Source organism: Rhinopithecus roxellana, chromosome 15 (assembly GCF_007565055.1).
Source record: "Rhinopithecus roxellana isolate Shanxi Qingling chromosome 15, ASM756505v1, whole genome shotgun sequence".
NCBI lineage: Eukaryota > Metazoa > Chordata > Mammalia > Primates > Cercopithecidae > Rhinopithecus > Rhinopithecus roxellana.
Window position 1 is genome coordinate 58,372,977 of NC_044563.1, and position 25,628 is coordinate 58,398,604.

The 25,628-nt window shown below is 45.4% G+C and overlaps 1 protein-coding gene across 1 annotated transcript in view; it reads right to left on the reverse strand.

Annotated features, from left to right (window-relative positions):
* The window catches only part of MRPL48 (mitochondrial ribosomal protein L48), an 84,774-nt gene extending 60,933 nt beyond the window's left edge, over nucleotides 1–23,841 (reverse strand). The window contains exons 1-3 of the mRNA XM_030918346.1: nucleotides 23,155–23,841; nucleotides 5,026–5,078; nucleotides 1,740–1,777 (exon numbers count right to left, since the gene is read on the reverse strand). Coding sequence (XP_030774206.1) covers nucleotides 1,740–1,777; nucleotides 5,026–5,078; nucleotides 23,155–23,175 — 112 coding nt within the window. The 5' untranslated portion in view covers nucleotides 23,176–23,841. The remainder of the gene's footprint in view (nucleotides 1–1,739; nucleotides 1,778–5,025; nucleotides 5,079–23,154) is intronic.
* Between the last annotated feature and the right edge of the window lie 1,787 nt (nucleotides 23,842–25,628).

The window sequence follows — 25,628 nt, forward strand, 5'->3', positions numbered from 1 at the left end:
CTTTGGGAGGCCGAGACGGGCGGATCACGAGGTCAGGAGATCAAGACCATCCTGGCTAACACGGTGAAACCCCGTCTCTACTAAAAAATACAAAAAACTAGCCGGGCGAGGTGGCGGGCACCTGTAGTCCCAGCTACTCGGGAGGCTGAGGCAGGAGAATGGCGTAAACCCAGGAGGCGGAGCTTGCAGTGAGCTGAGATCCGGCCACTGCACTCCAGCCTGAGGGGCAGAGCCAGACTCCGTCTCAAAAAAAAAAAGAAAAAGCTAACATGAGGCTGGGCGCGGTGGCTCAAGCCTGTAATCCCAGCACTTTTGGGAGGCCGAGACGGGCGGATCACGAGGTCAGGAGATCAAGACCATCCTGGCTAACACAGTGAAACCCCGTCTCTACTAAAAAATACAAAAACTAGCCGGGCGAGGTGGCAGGCGCCTGTAGTCCCAGCTACTCAGGAGGCTGAGCCAGGAGAATGGCGTAAACCTGGGAGGCGGAGCTTGCAGTGAGCTGAGATCCGGCCACTGCACTCCAGTCCGGGCGACAGAGCGAGACTCCGCCTCAAAAAAAAAAAAAAAAAAAAAAAAAAGCTAACATGACAAAATGCTAACAAAAGTTGAATCTAAATGGTGGGTAAAGAAATGTTCATTGGGTTATTCCTGGAGAAAAAATAAGCTTCTAAAACTACTAAACAGCAAGGACAATATCCTCTTAATTTTGTAGCCCCAGCATCTAACACACAGTCTAATAAGATACATGCCTGTCAAGAGAATGTATAAATAAAAAGAAGTCCATTATTTTGAGATGCTGGGCTTCAGGTCCAGTAGAAATGGTGATTCCCTACACATTGCCGCCACCTTCTAAAATAATTAATATATGTAAAGCCTCTTCCACACTTCCTTGCACACAGTAGGCATCAAGTAAAAAATGGTAGTTCCCTTCCTTACTTCCATTCCTTTATCTCTGATACTTGTTAGACACATGACAAACATCACTAAAATCCAACAACTCCACTTGAAATTTCTCACATAATAGACAAAGCAAACATGGCAAGAAATTGGATTGAAACAGAGATGGAAATCCATTGAGTTAATCAGACTGAATGGACATTCATTTTGGATTAAACAGTGTGAGAAAAGTCCTAGCCTGATGACGGACATACAAGACAGGTCTAGAATAGTAGCAGTATTAATAATAGCAATTACAGCTGCTACTTTTTGAGCATTTTATATCTTTTTTTTTTTTTTTTTTTTTGAGACAGAGTCTCGCTCTGTCGCCCAGGTTGGAGTGCAGTGGTGCGATCTTGGCTCACTGCAACCTCCACTCTACTAAAAATACAAAAACGAGGTTTCACCATGTTGGTCAGGCTGGTGTCAAACTCCTGACCTCAGGTGATCCGCCCGCCTCGGCCTCCCAAAGTGCTGGGATAACAGGCGTGAGCCACCATGCCTGGCCTCACAGCCTGCTCATTTTTTAAAGTGAGGAAACCAAGCTACAGAGAAATAGCCAAAGATCACCAAATAAATATGTAGTACAGTTGGAATCCAAACTTACTGTAGAGCTCTTGCTCTTAACCACTACTTTATGTTCTCACCCATGGTTCTATTCCATGCACACATGAAGGGGTGGGGTTTGGTTCAGGCCACTGTTCTCAAAGATATAGTAGGCTTCCTTCTAGGCAAAATTATTATAGAGTGCTAAAGGGTCACTTAAAGTAGGCCAACTACATCAGGTAAAAACTGCTTACCTACAGAATAGATGGGCTTCTCTCTTGAAGTTCTAAACCTAAAAGGAGGGAGAAAGTATGTTGAATACAATTAGAAACCCATACTTTATTTGCATAGTTTTCAAAATTTATATTCTGTCACTAAAGATGCATCAATGCTGTTTCCTTACTCCTTCCTTCCCTTCTTCCTTCCACAAACTTTAATAAGCACCTACTGTGTGCCAAAGTGCACATCCTGAGAATGCAAACATAAGTAAGATGTCTCTATCCATGGTCTAGTTGGGAAAGATGCTGGTAAACAAATGTGAGCCACAATATGGTATTGATTCGGAACAGAAACGTTCAAAATTAAATAGGACACAAAGGAAAGTATTGTCACTTCTACTAGGGAGGTGAAACTATTTTGAGGTGAGTTTTAAAAAGCAAAAAAGTGGCCGGGCGCAGCGGCTCATGTCTGTAATCCCAGCACTTTGGGAGGCCAAGGCAGGCAGATGACCTGAGGTCAGGAGTTCAAGACCAGCCTGCCCAACATGGCAAAACCCCATCTCTACTAAAAATACAAAAAATTACTCGGGTTTGGTGGCGGGCACCTATAATCCCAGCTAATCGGGAGGCTGAGGCAGGAGAATTGCCTGAACTTGGGAGGCGGAGGTTGCAGTAAGCCGAGATTGTGCTGCTGTACTCCAGCCTGGGCAACAAGAGTGAAACTCCGTCTCAAAAAAAAAAAATACAGATAATAATATTGCAATCTCATGGGACTGAAAATGTATCTTAAACTCTGAGTCAGTTTCCTCTTTTGTAAAATGATATTTATATTTGTCTTGTAGTGTTTTTTGTGAAGATTAAAGATAACGAAAAATAGCATGGTGCCATAGGAGGTGCTTATCAAATAGCAGTTGACTGATTAAGATAGGATAATAGATTAAGATGGAAGGGGATACTATCACATTTGGGATTAAGAAAAAAAAATTAAAAGTTAGAAGGGAAATAAAGGGAGAAAGCCCTCAATAAGTGTTAAGGAATCAAGAAATCATCCAGGATCATGAGTGCCAAGTAGTTCAGGAAGATATACGATACATCATTTTATATCCTGTGGTTGCCACACACAAAAGACACTTGGTGCATATTTGCTGCTGAACAGAGAAATAAACCACCAAATGTATTTCATCAGCACCTAGAGAAAAACAATGGGGAGCCCGGGCACAGTGGCTCATGCCTGTAATACCAGAAGTTTGGGAGGCTGAGGAGCATGGATCACTTGAGGTCAGGAGTTTGAAACCAGCCAGGTCAACATGGTGAAACCCCATCTCTACTAAAAATAGAAAAATTAGCCAGACATGGTGGTGGGTGCCTGTAATCCCAGCTACTCAGGAGGCTGAGGCAGGAGGATTGCTTAAACCTGGGAGGTAGAGGTTGCAGTGAACTGAGACAGTGCCATTACACTCCAGCCTAGGCTAAAGAGATTCTGTCTCAAAAAATAAAGAAAAAAGAAAAACAATGGGAGGTTGCACTTTATATACAGAACAGTTGGGAAAAAAAAAAAGACAACTTGGATTTGAATCCTAACTCCAACCCAAATTAGCTCCATCATGTTAAAACAACAGACCCCAGTTATTTATATAAAATTGAGATAATATTATCTGTTTTACCAGATCACTATGAGGGTCAATTCATACATTTAACACATATTTATTAAATGCCTACTATGTGTCAGATACCATTCTAGGCCTAGGAATAGGGCAGTACACAAAACTAAAAGTCTGTATCCCCATGATGCTTATTTTTAGGGGGCAAGGAAAGACAGTTAAACATTTTTATATATACAAAATGTGTCAGATGGTGACATCTGCTATAAAGAAAAATAAAGCAAAGCAAGGGAACAGAGATTGATGGATGGGTGTATATTTTACACAGAGTAGTCAGGGAAGGCCTCTTGGCTGGGATGACATTTGGGCAGAAACCTGAATAAAATACACGGCAAGCCATATGGATATCTGAGGAAAGAATGTGCAAAGATCCTAGGGTGGGAAGGTGCTTAGATTATCAAGGAATAGGAAACCACAGTGTAGCTAATGCTAAGTAAGTAGTATAAAATGAGGATACAGATTATGGAAGGTCCTATAGGCCATGGTAAAGATTGCAGGTTTTATTTTCAGTAAGATGGGATACCACTGGAGAATTTGGAGCAAAGGAGTGATGTGAGCTAACTTGGCTTTAAAAGAATCATTCTTATGTTCATAATGTTAGGTATCTTTTAAAAAAAAAATCACTCTGCTTTACTGTGAAGAACTGAAGACAAAGGTAAACATAGGGAGACCAGTTGGGAGGCAAAGTGATGGTAGTAAAGGCAATGAGAAGACAAGGAGCTGATCCGTAGTGGTTTAGCAAAACAGAAAGCATGAGGCAAAAACTGGAGAAAGAAATGGTTCTAGGTCCGGCACAGTGGCTCATGCCTGTAATCCCAGCACTTTGGGTGGATCACTTGAGCTCAGGAGTTCAAGACCAGCCTGGGCAACATAGCAAAACACTGTCTCTACAAAAAATACGAAAACTAATGGGGCATGCTGGTACACGCCTATAGACCCAGCTACTTGGGAGGCTGAGGTGGAAGAATCACTTGAGCCTGGGAGATCAAGCCTGCAGTGAGCTGTGATCATGCCGCTGCACTCCAGCCTAGGCAACAGAGGGAGACTCAGTCTCAATTAAAAAAAAAAAAAAAGTTCTGTATATATTTCAAAAGTAAAGCCAGCAAGTTTTGCTGAAGAATTAACAGCATCTGGCCGGACGCGGGGGCCCACACCTGTAATCCCAGCAATTTGGGAGGCCGAGGTGGGCAGATCACTTGCAGTCAGGAGTTTAAGACCAGCCTGGCCAACGTGGTGAAACCCCCTCCCTATAAAAATACAAAATTTAGCCGGGCATGATGGCAGGTGCCTGTAATCCCAGCTACTTGGGAGGTTGAGGCAGGAGAATCATTTGAACCTGGGAAGCAGAGGTTGCAATGAGCCAAGATCACACCACTGCACTCCAGCCTGGGTGACAGAGTGAAACTCTATCTCAAAAAGGAAAAAAAAAAAAAAAAAAAGAATTAACAGCATCAAGGATTAACTGCAAGTATTTTGGCCTCAGCAACTAGATGAATGGAGATGCTATTAACTGAGAATTGAGAAGGAGCAAGGTAGCAGGAGAGATGCTTGATGTGCTTATAGACATGCAAGTAAGTAAATACGATGAAGAAATGCTGTGTGAACTATGAAGCCAAAGGCAAATGTTACCTACCTTTAATTATTGTTATTAATATCCTTACCTTAAGAGAGAAAAGGCTTGCTTAAAAATGGTATTATTCCTCAGGCACAGCACCTACAGCAAAACAGCCATGTTAGGAAAATCTTAAGCATTTATAGACCTCTAAGTATGTCTTCTCAGAGAGGCAAGAAACCCACAGTACACAAACCAAAAGAGGACAAAAATGCTTTTATCTAGCGAAGAAGCTGTCCTACAATTAACACCAAGCATGCAAACAAACCAAGGTCATCGTTCCCATTCTACCCACTACAGTAAATGCTCAAGAAACAGAAGTTCCCCTCCCACACTGCTTTTTCACTGTTTACCATTTCCAACTTAACCCATTTTTTTTCTAATATCAATCAATAATTACTATGCATCTGCCACGCACAGCATCATGAGAGGGGCTTTATTAAGTCTTCTTTAATTCTCAAAACACTGCAAGACAATTTTACAAGTAAAGCAACTGAGACCCAGAGAGGTTATATTCCAAAAAATTTTACCTAATAAGCTGCTAAAAGGACTGACTTAATGGCCAGGTGTGGTGGCTCACGCCTGTAATCCCAGCACTTTGGGAGGTAGAGGCGGGCAGATCACCAGGTCAGGAGTTCAAGACCAGCCTGACGAACATGGTATTGTCTGTACTAAAAATACAAAAATTAGCCAGGTGTGGTGGCGCGTGCCTGTAATCCCAGCTACTCAGGAGTCTGAGGCAGAAGAATTGCTTGAACCCAGGAGGCGGAGGTTGCAGTGAGCCGAGACTGCGCCATTCTACTCCAGCCTGGGCCACAGAATGAGACGCCGTCTCAAAAAAAAAAAAAAGAGGACTGACTTACTACAAAAGCTATGCCTCTATTACAGCACACTGTCTCTTTCAATAACAGTGATAGGTGGCTCACGCCTATAATCCCAGAACTTTGGGAGGCCAAGGTGGGTGGATCAGGAGGTAAGGAGCTCGAGACCAGCCTGGCCAAGATTGTGAAACCCCCGTCTCTACTAAAAATACAAAAATCAACCAGGCATGGTGGTGGGCATCTGTAATCCCAGCTATTCAGGAGGCTGAGGCAGGAGAATCGCTTGAATCCAGGAGAAGGAGGTTGCAGTTAGCCGAGATCTTGCCACTGCACTCTAGCCTGGGCAACAGAGCAAGACTCCGTCTCAAAAAATAAAAATAAAATAAAAAAAACAGTGATAATGATCCTTCACAATGAAGGAAAGAACAAAAAAACAAATATAATGATAGCAATTGCAGCCTCGATCTCCCGGACTCAAGCAATTCCCTTGCCTCAGCCTCCCAAGCAAACGTCTGTTCTTTTGTTTGTTTGTTTTACAGGAAAGAAACAAAAAATGTCTGTTCTTAAGGTCCCACAACATAAAGAGAAAATCATGCCCACTATGGATAACAATTTTAATTCTTTCAACATGGATGTATGAAAAGTCTAGTATGCAAAAACAAGGAAAATCTGAGAAACTATCAGTCAAGAGGAGCCTAAGGAAAAGATGACAACTAAATAAAATATAATATCCTGAATGGGATCTGGAACAGAAAAAGGATACCAGAGAAAAATTAAGGAAATTTCAATAAAGTATGGACATTAGTTAATATAATATACCAACACTAGCTCATTAATTATAAAAAAATAATCATGCTAGGCCAGGTGCAGAGGCTCAAGCCTGTAATCCCAATACTTTGGGAGGCCAAGGCAGGTGGATCACTTGAGGCCAGAAGTTCAAGACCAGCCTGGCCAACATGGTGAAACCCCATCTCTACTAAAAATACAAAAATTAGCCAGGGGTGGTGGTGCGTGCCTGTAATCCCAGCTACTTGGGAGGCTGAGGTAGCAGAATCGCTTGAACTCAGGGGCCAGAGGTTGCAGTGAGCAGAGATCACACCACTGCACTCCAGTCTGGGCAACAGAGCAAGACTCTGTCTCAAAAAATAAATAAATAAGCCGGGCGCGGTGGCTCAAGCCTGTAATCCCAGCACTTTGGGAGGCCGAGACGGGCGGATCACGAGGTCAGGAGATCGAGACCATCCTGGCTAACCCGGTGAAACCCCATCTCTACTAAAAAATACAAAAAACTAGCCGGGCGACGTAGCGGGCGCCTGTAGTCCCAGCTACTCGGGAGGCTGAGGCAGGAGAATGCCGTAAACCCGGGAGACGGAGCTTGCAGTGAGCTGAGATCCGGCCACTGCACTCCAGCCTGGGCGACAGAGCGAGACTCCGTCTCAAAAAAAAAATAAAATAAATAAATAAATAAATAAATAAATAAACCACACTAATGTAAAGATAATAGTAATAGAGGAAATTGGGATATACGAGAACTCTGTGTACCGTCTTTGCAAGTTTTCTGTAAATCTCAAACTATTATAAAATAAAGCTTATTTTTAAAAAGTCTGTTATAAGCCAGGTGTAGTGGCTAATGCCTACAATCCAAGCATTTTCGGAGGCCAAAGTGGGAAGATCACTTGAGCCTAGGATTTTGAGACCAATCTGGCCAACATAGGGAGACCCTTTCTCTACAAAAATTAAAAAATTAGCCAGGCGTGGTGGTGCACGCCTGTGATCCCAGCTACTCAGGAGGCTGAGGTAGGAGGATCACTTGGACCCAGGGGGCTGAGGCTGCAGTGAGCCATGACCATGCCACTGCACTCCGGCCTGGGGTGACAGAATGAGACCCTGTCTCAAGTTAAAAAAAAAAAAAAAAAAAGGCTTATATGCCAACTGCTATGCTGAATGTTAAAGAGTATATAAAAACAAAATGTAACTACAGGGATGAATCTTGAAAACATCATACTAAATAAAAGAAACCAGTCAGAGAGGATCAAATATTATATGATTCCATTTCTGTGAAATATCCAGAAGAGCCAAATCTATGGAGAAAGGAGGTCGATTAGTGGCTGTCTGGGGCTGGAAGGTCTGGGGAGCTGGGGATGACAGCCAAGGGGTATGGAGTTTCTTTTTTTTTTTTTTTTTTTGAGACGGAGTCTCGCTCTGTCGCCCAGGCTGGAGTGCAGTGGCCGGATCTCAGCTCACTGCAAACTTTGCCTCCCAGGTTCACGCCATTCTCCTGCCTCAGCCTCCCGAGTAGCTGGGACTACGGGCGCCCGCCACCTCGTCCAGCTAGTTTTTTTGTATTTTTTAGTAGAGACGGGGTTTCACTGTGTTAGCCAGGATGGTCTCGATCTCCTGAGCTCGTGATCCGCCCGTCTCGGCCTCCCAAAGTGCTGGGATTACAAGCTTGAGCCACCGCGCCCGGCCTGGAGTTTCTTTTTTGGGATGATGTCCTCAAACTGATTGTAGTAATGGTTGTACAACTCTGTGAATATAATAAAGCTACAGAATTGCACACTTTAAATAGGTGAATTGTAGGTTATGTGAACTATATTTCAATAAAGCTATCAAAAAATGTATGCATAATCTCTGTCCTTCAGCCATTTGGATGGCTGGAGACACAGACATACATTTGTATTAAACAGCTAAGCAATATTGCAGGCATTGTATGAGGAAGTCAAAATAGGTGGTGTGAACAACAAGCATGCCTGGCAGGAAATCCAGGGGGAGATGGCTAGGAGAAATCCTTAGCTTTTGCAGTTATAGATGTTGCTGCGGATCTGCTCAATCATGAGCCCTCTTCCTAGACAATGCATATAGGCATGGATATACAAAGAGTTTGCCTACTACTTCAGGAGATTCAACAAAACTCTTATCATCACCCAAGAACCCCTATGCTAGACCAAGAGATCCTCAGAGCAAGGGTCATATCATTTTCCTCTCAGGCACATTGTAGACAATCAAGGTTTGTTTTGATGAATAAATGATAATCATTGCTACCATATATTAAGCACCCACATCTACTTTGCTGAGCACCTACCATGTGTCTAAATCATAATACCTTTACAAGATAAGCATTATTATCCCCACTTTACAGTTGAGGAAACAGATTAAGTAACCTACCCAAAGTCACACAACTACTATCGAAGCTAGCATAGGGTCTTGGGTTTCTCTGACACCAAAATCCATAATTTCCCCACTATTCTACACCTTTTCTCACATAAATGAAGGTGTTAATGCTTAGGAAATTAGAAGCAGGAAAGATAAAACTTAGGAAAAGTCTTGCAGAGGATGTGAGACTATGAAGATTGGGAAGGATGTGAATAGACAGAAGGGCAAAATGTGCAGATGATTCCAAAAGCACAATTGAATCAGGTACTAAAAGACTTTGTAAAGTATGTGTACAATATACTTAACCTAATACTCAGCATAAAAGACAGAGTAGGAAACTGGGGCCCCAGGAGAGGTCAGACCAGCTCCCCCAACTACTGGCCATGTACCTTGAAGTTAGATCAGATGACTCTAAAGTCCCTCCAGGGCTGGGATCTATTAACCACAACAAACAGAATAGAAATGAGAGTGAACAGAATGTATTTTTAAATGGGTTACTTCATATAGAAGAGGTACTGGATGGGAAAAAAAATCAAATTGAGACTGCTTTCTCATTTGAGTTGTTCAGATTTCTGAGTCTCTACAATAACTATGCATTTAATTATCTAAAAGCCAGACTTAAGAGTTGACAAATTTCTGGAAGACATTCAAGTTGTGGTATGAACTCTCCCTGTCAGCTCTGGGAAATGTGCATCCTCTCCCCTGCAATGCTTGGCATTATTTATCAGGACAATAGTAATCTATTTTGGGACTGTATCTACAATTACCCTCTCCCCCCATCAGCAAATGAAGAGCAACCCTGGCCCTGCAAGTGGAAGAGGAGGGTTGTGACGCAAGCTAATGAATGAATGAGGACACAGACGCTGCAGTGGGGTAACAAAAATACTCCCATGAGCCAGGAACCAAGCAAGGACTGCATAACTGCCAAAAAACTGAAGTCACAGGGCAAAATCTATAGCATGTGAGTAGCTTAAGATATCAGAGCCTGGGGTGGATGGTGAGAGCAGTGGGTCAGGGGTCTCTGATGTAAACAACTGAGAGCTGTTTCATGAAAGTGACAGAATATATTGTGTATTAATAAATATTATTTAAAATAGCATTGTTACTACAATTTATTGAGTACATCCTATTTGCTAGGCACTTTACGCATACTACTTGTTTTTTTAATTTTTTTTTTTTAAGAGACCAGATCTCACCGTATTGCCCATGCTGTCTCGAACTCCTTGCCTCAAGCAATCTTTCTGCCTTGGCCTCCCAAAGTGCTGGGATTACAGACAGGAGTGAGCCAGCAGGCCTGGCCCATATTATTTCAATTAATCGTTACAACAACCCTCTCTGACAGGGGCATTATTGAGATAACTGGCTCTATTTTACATATGAGAAAAAAAAAAAGAAGTTTATGTAAATTGCCCAAAGTTAGAGGTTTAGTAAGAGAAATTCAAACCCAGGTCTGCCTGAATCCAAAGTCCATCCTTTCTGTTCTTCCACACTACCTCTCAAAAAACTGATACCAATTTATACTAGTGAACTTCATAGCTAATGATAATAGCCATGAAGTTCATAGCTAATGATAATAGCCATTCAATAATCCTGCCATTTACTATGCACCTACTATATGCCAAACACCATCTCCTTTAATCCTCACAACCATTCTGTGAGGCATAGTTCTTTGTACTTTCTTTAATATAGATTTAGGGAGTACAAGTGCCATTTTGTTAAATGGATACATTGCATATTGGTGAAATCTGTTTTTATTGTAACCATCACTCAAATGATGAACATTGTAACCATTAAGTAATTTCTCATCTCTAATCTCCCTCCTACCTTCCCACCCTTCCAAGTCTCCAATGTCTATGATTCCACTCCTGTGAAGTAGATATTTCTACCGCATTTTATAGTGAGGAAATCAAAGCTCAGAAAAGTGAATTAACATGTCTAATGCACACAACTAATAAGTCATGTTCTAGCTGACCCCACAATCAGTGCTCTCTCCACCACTATATACTATATCCTATACTCCTGTTGCAAAGCAAGTCAGCTATTACATGACAGCTCTTATTTTCTTCCCTGAGATGAACAACAACATCTTGATCTACATTCCAATTTTTTTTTTTCTTTGAGACAAGGTCTTGCTCTGTCACCGAGGCTGGGGCACAGTGGCGTCATCATGGCTCACTACAACCTCGACCTCCTAGACTCAAGCCATCCTCCCGCCTCACCCTCCCAAGTAGCTGGGACTATAGATGTGCACCACTACACTTGGCTTATTTTTTCTTTGTAGAGATGGGGTTTTGCCATGTTGCCCAGGCTCTACGTTCCAAAGCTTACAATGGAGTTTACTCTCATCTTAGGCATCCTGGGAAAGCCCAGTCCCTGCCTGAGTTCATTTATCAGAAGTTTCAAATTCTTACTGGCTTTCCACTCTCAGTGCCCAGCACTACCTTCCTTTCTTTTTTTTTTTTTTTTCTTTTTCCAAGACGGAGTCTCGCACTGTTGCCCAGGCTGGAGTGCAATGGCATGATTTCAGCTCACTACAACCTCCGCCTCTCAGGTTCAAGCGATTCTCCTGCCTCAGCCTCCTGAGTAGCTGGGATTACAGGTGCCTGTCACCAAGCCTGGATAATTTTTTGTATTTTTACTAGAGACATGGTTTCACTATGTTGGCCAGGCTGGTCTCAAACTCCTGACCTCGTGATCCACCCACCTCGGCCTCCCAAAGTGCTGGGATTATAGGTGTGAGCCACTGCATCCAGCCTCACCACTACCTTTCCCATGTACACAACCAACACTAGCCTCTCTGTCCGTAACGATCCATCTGCTACTTAAATACCTCCCTAGTCAAAACTGAAACATTTTCAGACACTGCTAACTATCTGAATGTTCTCCCACACAGAAAGCCCAAACCCATCTCCTTGTAACTTCTACGGTTTGTACCTAGTTCCCCATTCTGAGATCATACAAACTAAGTTCAGTTCTTGTTTTTCATACGAGAAGTCAAATCCCTCAAGTATTTGAAGGCAATAATCATTGCCTCCAGGTTTTCTCAAGCTCTTTTAAAAATTGTTTTTGTTGGCCAGGCGAGGTGGCACACGAATGTAATCCCAGCACTTTGGGAGGCTGAGGCAGGCAGATCACCTGAGGTCAGGAGTTCGAAACCAGTCTGGCCAGCATGGTGAAACCCTGTCTCTACTAAAAATACAAAAATTAGCCAGGCGCAGTGGTGGGCGCCTGTAATCCCAGCTACACGGGAGGCTGAGGCAAGAGAATTGCTTAAACCCAGGAGGCGGAGGTGGCAGTGAGCCAAGATTATGTCACTGCACTCCAGCCTGGGCAACAGAGTGAGACTCTGTCTCAAAAAACAAAACAAAAAAAAATGTTTTTGGTTCCAGTCTTTCCTTTAGCCATAACCTTCTAAACACATTATGTTTACTATCAAAGTCTGCCTTTGGATTGGGTCCTTATGGCTGTTAGGAGCACAAGTTTTATATCCAAACCCAAACACGAATTTGTGTTTGAATATCAGCACTTCCATTTTACTAGCTGTACAATCCTTGGAAAGTCAGCTGACCTCACATATTGTTACGGGATTTTTGGAATGTCATTTTTCCGGCCGGAAAAGTCTGTGGCCGGTGGCATCTTTGCCCAAGTTTTGCTCTGGTCAACTGGGCTTGTTTCACCCACTTGTCTTGGCAGGCTGTGCTTGGCTCATGCTACCAGCCTGGGTCCCACTCCTGCCAAGGGCAAGTCAGGCAATGGCTGGTGAGGGGTGTGTGAGTGAGCATGGGGTCTTGCCAATGTGCACCGTCAGACATGCCGGCTGCTGCAGCAGGGAGGGCAACTCCAGGTGATGGCACAGGTGCCGGCTCTCTGTGGGGCCGGACCAGGTGCACCGCAAGCAGCTTTCACAGCTGGCACTGGGGAACATGTGGTGCTCAGAAGCTTGGAGATGCCAGCAACCACAGGGCTCCAAGGAGACAGTCACAGCCCTGGCTCAGGGAACTCCCAGGTCTGGGCTCCCCGAAGGGCGGCAGCTCTTCTTTCCTTCTCTTCACCCACAACATGGTGAAAAAGGGGCACATCTCAGCCCTGTTTCTGTTGCAGCTCTTTCAGCCCTGCCATTAAACGGGTCCCAAGTTCTTGTCCTGCAACCAGAATAAATGGGGTATGCAGACAAGCAGAGGGTGAGCAAGACAAAGAAGAGCTTTATTGAGTGACAAAATAGCTCAGAGGAGGCCCTTGGAGTGGGTAGCTCCCCTCTGCAGGCAGGTCGTCTGAATGTCTTCCCAGTTCTCAGCTGAGAAAGCTCTAGAGTGGGTAGCTCCTCTCTGTAGCCAGTTGTCCCAATGTCTGCTCAGCTCTGGCTGAGCCCAAGGTTGGTTGGTTTGTTTTTTTGACAGAGTCTCACTCTTTTCACCCAGACTGAAGTATAATGGCATGATCTCACTGCAACCTCTGTCTCCCTAGTTCAAGGGATTCTCCAGCTACCTCCTAAGTAACTGGGATTACAGGCGCCCACCACCACGCTCGGCTAATTTTTTTGTATTTTTAGTAGAGATGGGGTCTCACCATGTTGTCCACGTAGGTCTCAAACTCCTGACCTCAGGCGATCTGCCTGCCTTAGCCTCCCAAAGTGCTGAGATTACAGGCATGAGCCAACACACCCAGCCTCAAAGTTTTTATGAGCCTCAGAGGGGAGGAAGTACATGTTGATTTGTCCATGGGTGGCCATGGGCAAGCCTGGAAAAGGCACCGTAAGTTCCCACTCGTGTCCACGGGACTGGCAGCCCAGGCCCAGACTTCAGGCACTCCCTGGCCTAAAAGTGGTGCCTCACCAGCAACCTGTACCCTTCTGCCCAAGAACCTGTCTGCCTCCTACTGTCAATCATGGTGCCCTGTAGGTGCCAAGGGGCACGTGCAGGCCAGTGCTGAGCTCCCTTCAGCCTCCCCTTCGGCTTCCCTCTCATGCTTGTTGGTGCCCAAAGTCCAGAGGGGGTCACAGAGGCAAGAGGCTGGCGTGTCAGCACTGCCCCGAATGTGTGTACACCTGGCCAGGCTGCGACAGGCCTGGGCTTGGCCCCAGTTTTACTCCAAGATCAGAGCTGGTGCCAACAGCAGGGAGAAGCCAGGCAGCAGAAACAGACCCCTCTGATGGCCTGCGATGGCTGGGGCAGCCTTCCTGGGCCCCACAAGAGTGCACAGATGCCTGGGTCTGCAGTCAGTTTGGGCAGCCATAACTGCACTCGGAGGAGCGGGGCTCCTGCTTGCTGCGGGGAGCAGGAGGCCCAGATCCACAGCCATGACTTGGGCACCACCCCAACTCAGAAGGGGCAGGGCTCCCACTTGTCCCTGGCTCCGGCTGCCTCCATAAAACATGCAGCCCTGGCCACACCTCCCTGCTGCAGCCAGAGTGGTGGCAGTGGCCACTGCAGATGGCCCACTGCTGCCATCAATATTAAATGATTTCATTTATATGAAATGACTAGAATAGACAAATCGTTAAGATGTAAAGATGATTAGTGGGTGCTAAGGGCTGGGAGATGGCAGTATGGAGAGTGACTATTTACGGGTAAGGAGTTTCCTTTTAGGATGGTAAAAATGTTTTGGAATTAAATAGTGAACAGTTGTACAAGTTTGTGAATATACTAAAAACCATTAAATTATCTACTTTAAAAGAGTGAATAGGCCAGGTGCGGTAGCTCAAGCTTGTAATCCCAGCACTTTGGGAGGCCGAGGCGGGCAGATCACAAGGACAGGAGATCAAGACCATCCTGGCTAACATGGTGAAACCTCGTCTCTACTAAAAAAAAATATATATATATATACAAAAAAAAAAAAAAATTAGCCAGGTGTGGTTGCGGGCGCCTGTAGTCCCAAGCTACTCGGAAGGCTGAGGGAGGAGAATGGCATGAACCCGGGAGGCGGAGCTTGCAGTGAGCCGAGATCACGCTACTGCACTCCATCCTGGGCGACAGAGCGAGACCCCATATCAAAAAAAAAAAAGAGTGAATATTATAATACATGAATTATATTTCTTAATTATTAAAAAGGTCACAAGAAAACTTTTATGACTGCTCAGACTTTCTTGGATCCTGCTGTTATACTTTTAAAAAAAATAAATTCAGAAATGAATTATAGGCACGGTGGCTCACGCCTGTAATCCCAACACTTTGGGAGGCGGAGGGGGGTGGATCACCTAAGACCAGGGTGGTCAAGACCAGCCTAGCCAACATGGTGAAACCCTGTCTCTACTAAAAATACGAAAATTAGCTGGGCATGAGCCAGGTGCAGTGACTCATGCCTGTAATCCTAGCACTTTGGGAGGTCGAGGCGGGCAGACTGGCTGAGCTCAGGAGTTCAAAACTAGCCTGGGCAACACCGTGAAGCCTCATCTTTACTAAAAAAAATACAAAAAAAAAATAGCCGGGTGTGGTGGCGGGTCCCTGTAGTCCCAGCTACTCGGGAGGCTGAGGCAGGAGATTTGCTTGAACCCGGAGGTGGAGGTTGCAGTGAGCCGAGATCACACTATTGCACTCCAGCCTGGGCAACAGAGCGAGACTCCATCCCCCAAGGAAAAAGAAAAAAAAATTAGCTGGGCGTCGTGGCGCATGCCTGTAATCCCAGTTACTCAGGAGGCTGAGGCAGGAGAATCACTTGAACTCGGGAGATGGAGGTTGCAGTGAACCGAGATCACGCCACTGCACTCCAGCCTGGGTAACAGAGTGAGACTCCATCTCAAAAAAAAGAAAGAAGAGAAGTAAATACTTGCCCTCATAACACAAGTGCTGGATGATACTTCTAAGCCAGAGCTGAGCTCCATTAAACTCAATTCCCTAACATTCTCTAGAACTTAATCCGATTTTACAATCCTGTGGTCACCATCTAAAATGTTTGTTTGTCTGACCTGATTTGATTTTTTTTTTTTTCTGAGGAAGTTTCACTCTTGTCGCCCAGGATGGAGTGCAATGCTGCGATCTCAGCTCACCGCAACCTCCGCCTCCCGCATTCAAGTCATTTTCCTGCCTCAGCCTCTTGAGTAGCTGGGATTACAGGCATGCGCCACCATGCCCGGCTAATTTTGTATTTTTAGTAGACATGGGGTTTCTCCATGTTGGTCAGGCTGGTCTCAAACTCCCAACCTCAGGAGATCCCCCTGCCTCAGCCTCCCAAAGTGCTGGGAGTACAGGCGTGAGCCACCGCACCCAGCCTTGATTTATTTAATTTTATTTATTTAGAGACAGATAGATAGTCTAGATAGATAGATAGATAGATAGATAGATAGATAGATAGATAGATAGATGGATAGATACAGGGTCTCGCTCTCTTACCCAGGCTGGAGTGCTGTAGGGCAATCACAGAGCTCGCTGCAGCCTTGGTCTCCCAGGCTCAACTGATCCTCCTACCTCAGGCTCCTGTAGCTGGGACTACAGGAGCATGCCACCACACCTGGCTAATTATTGTATTTTTTGTCGAAACAAAGTTTTGCCACGTTGCCCAGGCTGGTCTCAAACTCCTGAGCTCAAGCAATCCACCCACCTCAGCTTTCCAAAGTGCTGGGATTACCAGCCACCATGCCTGGCCTAAATATAAATCCAATCCCTTATCTCAGTTCTCACTCCCATAATACTTATCTGCATACTCTCCCTTAATCTACACCCCAGTGCTTCTCTCCCTCCCAACTTCCTCTAGGAGTTCCTCTGGAACTCCAAGTGTGTTCTCATTTCAGGGCCTTTACACATGTTCTTCTCCTTATCTGGAATATACTTTCTCTCTCTAAATCCCACTTACTCTTTAAATCTTAGTAGTCATGCAGTGTCCTCAAGAAAACTTTCGTGACTGCTCAGACTTGCTTGGATCCTGCTGCTACACAGTCATGTAGTATCCTGAATCTTCCATTTGCAGCATTTATCATAGTCAGTTAAGTAGTTATAAGTTTAATTAGTCCATCTCTTAATAAGCCCCATGGCCGGGCACAGTGGCTCATGCCTGTAATCCCAGCACTTTGGGAGACCAAGGTGGGCAGATCACCTGAGGTCGGGAGTTCAAGACCAGCCTGACCAACATGGAGAAACCCCATCTCTACTAAAAATACAAAATTAGACGGGCGTGGTAGTGCATGCCTGTTATCCCAGCTACTTAGGAGGCTGAGGCAGGAGAATCCGGAAGGCAGGGGTTGTAGTGAGCTGAGATTGCACCATTACACTCAAGCCTGGGCAACAAGAGCAAAACTCTGTCTCCAAATAAATAAATAAATACATAAGCACCATGAAGACAGGAACCTGCTACATCCCAGCATCTAGCATACACTCTGGCACACAGCAAGTGCCCAATAAATATCTGCTAATCAAATTAGTAAATCTCTCTAAACCTCATTTCCTTATCTCTGAAGAGTTTGTAAAAATATTTACCTCATAGACTTGTTGTTGACATGATTAAATTAGATAACACATGAAAAGGGCCAACAAGTACAAGCTGCATTATTAATGGTCAAATTGGTAACAATGATAATGGTGGTGGTAATTGTTTGGTTCCTCATTTGTGAAACAGTATGTGCCTTAGGGTATGACAGGTGCTGATGATAAAACCATTAACAAAATAGAAAAGCTCCTCCAGGGCCTGTGGTCTACTGGTGACCAGGAAATAGCCAACTTCTTGCTTATTCTGTGCTTTTGCACTTCCTGCCCTTCTAGATACTCTAAAATGTGTGTACTACTAGTTCATGTCTTTCAATGTCCTCTAATTCTTGTCTATTGAATGTATTAGGAGGATATTTTGTTCATATGAACTCTGTTCCACTTTAGCCTTCAAATGCTGAAATGTGAAAACATCTTATCTCTGAGATCAGTTCCCGAGGATATTCCTTCTGGGCTGACATATTAGACATAATTTGGCACACCATTAGTGATCACAGCGTCTCCCCTAACTGTACCCTTCTGGTTCAGGAGTAAGGTAATCCCTGAGAAAAAAGTGGTGATCTCAGAGTGAGTGGCATGTAGACCTGAGCTTGACACCCGTGAGCCATTCATTTTCTGTGCAAGTGATTCAATACTCATTTTCTTGGTGCATTCCAACTTCCCCAGATACCATCCTGCCATCGTGATCATCAATACACTGATCTGATAAATATCAGCATGAGTGCCTTCTCTGGTTCCACCCTGCTGAACTCCTTCTGTTGACCCAAAGAGGTACTGGCTCTATCCAGTTTTATTCTAGCAAAGCTGGGCTTCTCACTCATCTAAAATTTGAGATGAAGTTAGGCACAGAAGGGCATGTCTTTATCTCAGCAACCCAGGAGGCTGAAGTGGAAGGATCACTTGAGCTCAGAGGTTCAAGACCACCCTGGGCAACATAGTGAGACCCTATCTCAAAAATAAAATAAAATTTGAGATTATCTGCAGCCAGAAACTTCTTAGGGTCCCAAGGAAAAAGCACTGAATTAAGAGTTAGAAGTTCTAGTCCCAGCTCTACCATGTACTTACCATGTAATATCAACATTTGTTCATCCACTTATTCATTCGACATTTACCAGGTACCTACTTTAGGCCAAACACACTATAGGGTGGGTGCATATAGACAAGAATACAGTTGCAACCTGGCACAGTGGCTCACGCCTGTTATCCTAGCACTTTGGGAGGCTGAGGCAGGCGGATCACAGGAGTTTGAGACCAGCTTGGGCAACATGGCAAAAACCCCATCTCTACAAAAAAATACAAAAAATTAGCCAGGCATGGTGGCACATGCCTGTAATCCCAGCTACTCAGGAGGCTGAGGCGAGAGGATCACTTGAGCCCAGGAGGCAGAGGTTGCAGTGAACTGAGATCACTCCACTGCACTCCAGCCTGGGTGACAGAGCGAGACCCTATCTCAAAACAAAAAAAAAAAAAGAAAATATAGTTGCATACCCACAAAACTTTCTAATGAGGAAAGCAGATGCACAAATTATTTATTATCCTATGTTAGATCAGTATAACGAGCTGTACGGGTTACAAAGAAGGAAAGGTCTGACACATACGAAAGCCAGGAAAGGTTTTCATCCTGCATTTCACAGATGAGGAAAACCAAGAACATTATCATATTAGGGAGACGTAAAATACTCAGAAAAGAAAAAGCTGGCCGGGCGCGGTGGCTCAAGCCTGTAATCCCAGCACTTTGGGAGGCCGAGACGGGCGGATCACGAGGTCAGGAGATCGAGACCATCCTGGCTAACACGGTGAAACCCCGTCTCTACTAAAAATACAAAAAAACTAGCCGGGCGAAGTGGCGGGCGCCTGTAGTCCCAGCTACTCGGGAGGCTGAGGCAGGAGAATGGCCTAAACCCGGGAGGCGGAGCTTGCAGTGAGCTGAGATCCGGCCACTGCACTCCAGCCCCGGCGACAGAGTGAGACTCTGCCTCAAAAAAAAAAAAAAGAAAAAAAAAAAGAAAAAGCAGTGGGCCAGGCATGGTGGCTCACGCCTGTAATCCCAGCACTTTGGGAGGCCGAGATGGGCAGATTGCTTGAGCCCAGGAGTTCCAGACCAGCCTGGGCAAAACGGCGAAACCCTGTCTCAACAAAACGTACAAAAATTAGCCAGGCGTGGTGGCAGGTGCCTGCAGCCCCAGCAACTCGGGAGGCTGAGGTGGGAGAATCACCTGAGCCCGGGAGATCGGGGCTACAGTGAACCAAGATTGTGCTACCGCACTACAGCCTGGGCAATAAAGTGAGACCCTGTCTCAAAAAAAGAAAAGAAAAGAAAAGGTGGTGGGGTCTTAGGAGGGGTACAACTAATCTAGGTTTCGTCTGGGAGTTGTGGTTCATATCTGTTGTTATGCCCAGACCCTTTATTCCCCGAAGAAGTCCACCAGAATCCGGAGTCAAAGCCAAGCGGCAAGGATCTTTAATGCAAGTTCGAACTTGGTCCCTCTGTTTTACAACATACAAGAGGGCTCTGAATGATGCATGTGGCCGCTTTTTATAGCCCGATGCATACAGGATAGGTAAGGTTACAGAGGTACAAAGGAATTCTTTTGGTTGCAGCATTACAACTGGTAATTGGTTAATACAATTAACAGTTTTCCATTTGTTCCCGCGCTTTTAGTAAAACTACAAACGGTTGTGATCTTATCAGGGGCTCTCTAGGTGGTGTTTCTGAGATGTGTGAGGGTGGGGGGATGTGTTTGTGTTGGGCTCAGGAAGTTGGGACAAAATAGAGGATTGTGTTTGTACTGGGCCCAGGACTAAGATATGTGGCAGATACCAGTAATTAGAGCAGGACAGAGACTTTCACAACGTTTGTCCTTACAATGTCCGGAGTCTATAGATAACCTAATTAACCTAATCGGTTGGGTCCGGGGTCGATCTTTAACTAGGCTGAGGGCGCCACCCAGGCTGTCAGGGCGCCGCCCAGGCTGCTTGCCTGTGGACTTCATTTCTGCCTTTTAGTTTTTTTCATTTGATCTCTTTCACTGTAATCCCAGAACTTTGGGAGGCCAAGGTGGGAGGATTGCTTGAAACCAGGAGTTCAAGACTAGCCTGAGCTACAAGGCAAGACCCCATCTTTACTAAAAATAAAAAAATTAGCTGAGCAGCCGGGCACAGTGGCTCACGCCTGTAATGCCAGCACTTTAGGAGGCCAAGGCGGGCGGATCACAAGGTCAGGAGATCGAGCCATCCTGGCTAACACAGTGAAACCCCGCCTCTACTAAAAATACAAAAAATTAGCCAGGCGTGGTGGCAGGCGCCTGTAGCCCCAGCTACTCAGGAGACTGAGGCAGAAGAATGGCATGAACCCGGGAGGGGGAGCTTGCAGTGAGCTGAGATCACGCCACTGCACTCCAGCCTGGGTGACAGAGCGAGACTCTGTCTCAAAAAAAAAAAAAAAAAAAAAAAAAAATTAGCTGAGCATGGTGGTGTGTACCTGTAATCCCCACTACTCTTGAGGCTGAGTGAAGAGAATCACTTGAGCCCAGGAGTTCAAGAATTTAGTAAACTATGATTGCACCATTGCACTCTAGCCTGGGTGACAAAGTGAGACCCTGTCTCTAAACAAAAACAAACCCTAGGTTCCAGTCATTCATTCAAGACATCAGTATGACATTGAAGTCTCTATTATATACCAGACATGAGGCTTCCATTTCCTCATCTGCCAGGATTATCTTGTGATATTGTGAAGATCAAATGAAATTATGTAAATGAAAATTTATTAACTATAGAATAATATCAATATTCTTATTTGCATCATCCTTCATACTTTACAAAATACTCCTATCTACATTATTCTCTATAATCTCTACAGTTCCATGTGGTGGGCATCATCTGCATTTTACAGATAGGAAACACAAGCAGTGAAGTGAAATAACTTGCCCAAGGTCATAACAAGAGATAGAACTGTCTGACACAAATCCCACGACCTTCCTTATAAATGTAAAGTATTAACTAACACTTTGAGACAGACTTACATTTGGCAAATAATGACGAGGTTACCTGACTAAAGCAACTAAGGAGTAACTAAGGAGTCGGGAAGAGAACAGTGGCATCAGATGTCCAAAGGCCCTATATACCCATGTCAGATGCTGGCCTTAATGACAGATTTCCATGGGCTCTTTTCCAGGAGTTCCAGACCAGTCTGAGCAACATGGTGAAACATGGAGAACCAAATGGTTGCAAATAGTATTCCTTGATACTATTGTATTCCCTCCCTTTTAGCATTTCTTGCAACCAAGGCAAATCAAGGAGTGTAGTCACCAGTGTGACCATCTTTAACAATGGAATTTTGAAACTTTCTGAATTTTTTTTTTCTATTATCTTGGCACCATATTTGGCCAAATTCTTACAAACTGGCTCAGGTGAACAAGTGAATTGTTTCATAAAGGATGAAGTGAGGCGTGGGCCCTTACACATTCAAGGGCAGCCCCAAGGTAACCATAGGTAGATCCATGAGCTGCAATGACCATGCTGATCTATGAATCATGGAAATATAGTCTCCACAATTAATGCCAAAATAAAATTTTAATATAAATTGCTAAAATGAGCCATTAATCTAAGCAGCATGATACAACTGAAAGAGCACAAATGAAATCTGTTAAATCTCTTAAGGGAATAGGAGAAAGTCAAGGAACACATTTATAGTGGTTCATACGGTTTTATGACAGTCACTTAAATAAGGTTTTGGAAACGAAAATGTAGTTAATTTGCGGGGTGCGGTGGCTCTCGCCTGTAATCCCAGCACTTTGGGAGACCGAGGCAGGGCATATCACGTGGTCAGGAGTTCGAGACCAGCCTGGCCAACACAGTGAAACTCTGTCTCTACTAAAAATACAAAAATTAGCCAGGCATGGTGTCGCGCGCCTGTAGTCCCAGCTACTCGGGAGGCTGAGGCAGCAGAATGGCTTGAACCCGGAAAGCGAAGGTTGTGATGAGCCAAGCAGCCTGAGCAAGAAAGAAAAGGGAGGGGAGAGGGGAGGGGAGGGGAGGGGAGAGGGGAGGGGAGGGGAGAGGGAGGGGGAGGGGAGGGGAGGGGGGAGGGATGGGGAGGGCAAGGGAGGGGAAGGGAAGGGGGTAGGGAGGGGGAGGAGGAATGGGAGGGGAGGGAAGGGAGGGGAGGGAGGGAGGGAGGGGAGGGGGAGGAAGGGAGGTGGAGGGGAGGGGAAGGGAGGAGGAGGGGAGGGGAAGGGAGGGGAGGGGAGGGGAAGGGAGGGAGGGGGAAGGGAAGGGAGAAGGGAGGGAAGGGAGGGGAAGGGAGCGGGGAAAGGAGGGGAAGGGAGGGGGGGACGGGAGGGGAGGGGAGGAACGAAAACGTAGTTTATTACTACTCTTTCCTTATTACCAGGTAGCTTCACATCCTCATCAGTTCAGCAAGTCAAAACTGCATTCTTAGAAAAAATTCTGGAAGTTGATAACTAAATGCAAATATAAAATGACCTGCCCAAGGTCATAGAGTTAATCGGGACCGTATCCTGGGGTGATTCCCATCGCAGAGCTCTCCCTTTTCCAGGCACTGGGTGGAGAGAGTGGCGTGTGGTGTGGGGATGGCACGGCTCGGCTCCGCAGAGTTCGCCCCGGGTGGAAAGGAATCTGCTCAGTCCCTTCAACGCCAGGCAGCCGCATGTGCTGCTGGGAAGGACCTTGGGCGCCCCAGTGTCTCATCCCCGGATGTCCCCGCGCCGCCACCACCCCGCTATGCACCCTCCACCATCTCACCGAGCCCCGCGTGCGTAGAATTTACGTTACCTTTTCCAAGGTTCCGCTCATCCTTTGCTACTGCGCGGCCTCTAGCTGTGCAAACCGAAGACCCGCACCTGCAGCGCGTTCCCAGGGCGTCTGAAAACACTGACGAAACGGCCTTGACTAGGTGCAGCAACAATATCCCACCGAGACTCACTCAACTTCCGCATCATTTTAGTTCCGGAAGCTTCTGAAATTCAGCGTCTAGAAATTCTCCTGCTTTCCGCCCTCACTCAGGTTGTCACATTCACTGCTGCTTCTCCAGGCAGAATTAATTACCATCTCTGTGTTACCCCAGTACTTAGCACACATTTCTGATTTTTCACTTACAATATTATACACTAATGATTTGTTACCACCTCTGTATTTGAAAGTTCTTAAAAGACTGAGATCCTGTCTGATTAATTCCTTTCAGCGTCTAGCACAGATCTTTTTGTGTGTGTGTGTGTGTGTGTGTGTGTGAAACGGAGTCTCGCTCTGTTGCGCAGGCTGGAGTGTAGTGGCATGATCTCAGCTCACCGCAACCTCCGCCTCTCTGGTTCAAGCAATTCTCCTGTCTCCAAGTAGCTGGGATTATAGGCACGCGCCCCCACGCACGCCTAATTTTTGTATTTTTAGTAGAGATGGGGTTTCTCCATGTTTGTCGGGCTGGTCTTGAACTCCCGACCTCAGGTGATCCGCCGGCCTCGGCCTCCCAAAGTGCTAGGATTACAAGCGTGAGCCACCGGGCGGGACCAATCATCTCTTAAATTGAGGTTAGAAGTCATATTTCCACGTCCGTGCTAGATGCTGGAATAAATTAATCAATAATAAAAATAATTAATTTATTAAAATATTAGTTTCTCAGTCCTTGAGAAACTCAATCAAAATAATAGTAAAAAATAATTAGTATCTAGTAACAAATAATTAGTATCTAGTATGGTAAGTGAAATACCAGAATTGTGTGCAAAGTACTGAGGTAACACAGATATGACAATTAATTATGCTTGGAAATATAATGGACCAGCCATAGCTCCTCCAGTACAGTGATTGATTGTTGCCTAATAAATGCTACTGGGGTTTTAGAAGTGAAATTTTAAATAAGAAAAAAAAAAAATCGAGCCGGGCGCGGTGGCTTAAGCCTGTAATCCCAACACTTTGGGAGGCCAAGACGGGCGGATCACGAGGTCAGGAGATCGAGACCATCCTGGCTAACACGGTGAAACCCCGTCTCTACTAAAAAATACAAAAAACTAGCCGGGCGAGGTGGCGGGCGCCTGCGGTCCCAGCTACTCCGGAGGCTGAGGCAGGAGAATGGCGTGAACCCGGGAGGCGGAGCTTGCAGCGAGCTGAGATCGGGCCACTGCACTCCAGCCTGGGCGATAGAGCGAGACTCCGTCTCAAAAAAAAAAAAAAAGGCCGGGTGCGGTGGCTCAAGCCTGTAATCCCAGCACTTTGGGAGGCCGAGACGGGCGGATCACGAGGTCAGGAGATCAAGACCATCCTGGCTAACATGGTGAAACCCCGTCTCTACTAAAAATACAAAAAACTAGCTGGGCGACCTGGCGGGCGCCTGTAGTCCCAGCTACTCGGGAGGCTGAGGCAGGAGAATGGTGTGAACCCGGGAGGCGGAGCTTGCAGTGAGCTGAGATCCGGCCACTGCACTCCAGCCTGGGCGACAGAGCGAGACTCCGTCTCAAAAAAAAAAAAAAGAAAAAAAAAATCAATCAAATGCTAGTATGTGCCAGGCGGTTCTTTATGGGTTCATTCAGTCTTTCCAATAACCCTATGAGGCTGAGGATCACTATACCCATCTCACAGATGAGGAATGGAGACAGGAAGAAGGTACCTAGTTAACATAATGTTATATAAGTGGTGAGCTGTTTCATTTCAGGGCCTGTGCTTCATCTGTTTTATGGGATTGTGACTATAGGTTTGCAAAAGGGCAGGTTGGCAGCCAGAGAGTGTCTTTCCTCGTCTAGTCCAGGTAAATACAATCTAATAAGATACATGGCCGGGTGCGGTGGCTCATGCCTGTAATCCGAGGACTTTGGGAGGCCAAGGCAGGCGGATCACAAGTTTGAGACCAGCCTGAGCAAAATGGTGAAACTCTATCTCTACTAAAAATACAAAAATTAGCCGGGCGTAGCGGTGCATGCCTGTAATCCCAGCTACTCAGGAGCCTGAGGAAGGAGAATCGCTTGAACCCGGGAGGCAGAGCCTGCGGTGTGCTGAGAGGGCGCCATTGCACTCCAGCTTGGGCCACAGAACAGGACTCCGTCTGGGAAAAAAAAAAAAAAAAAAAAAGATACAAATCCATCTTCACATTAATACACTCTCTGGGTTAAGTAAGGAAAAAGGAAAAAGAAGGAAGAAGGAGACGGTTAGTCCTTTGTATGAAGATACAAGGATTCCCAAAACAACTAGAATTTTTTTTTTTTTCAAAACAGAGTCTCGCTCTGTCACCCAGGCTGGAGTGCAGTGGCCCCATCTCGGCTCAC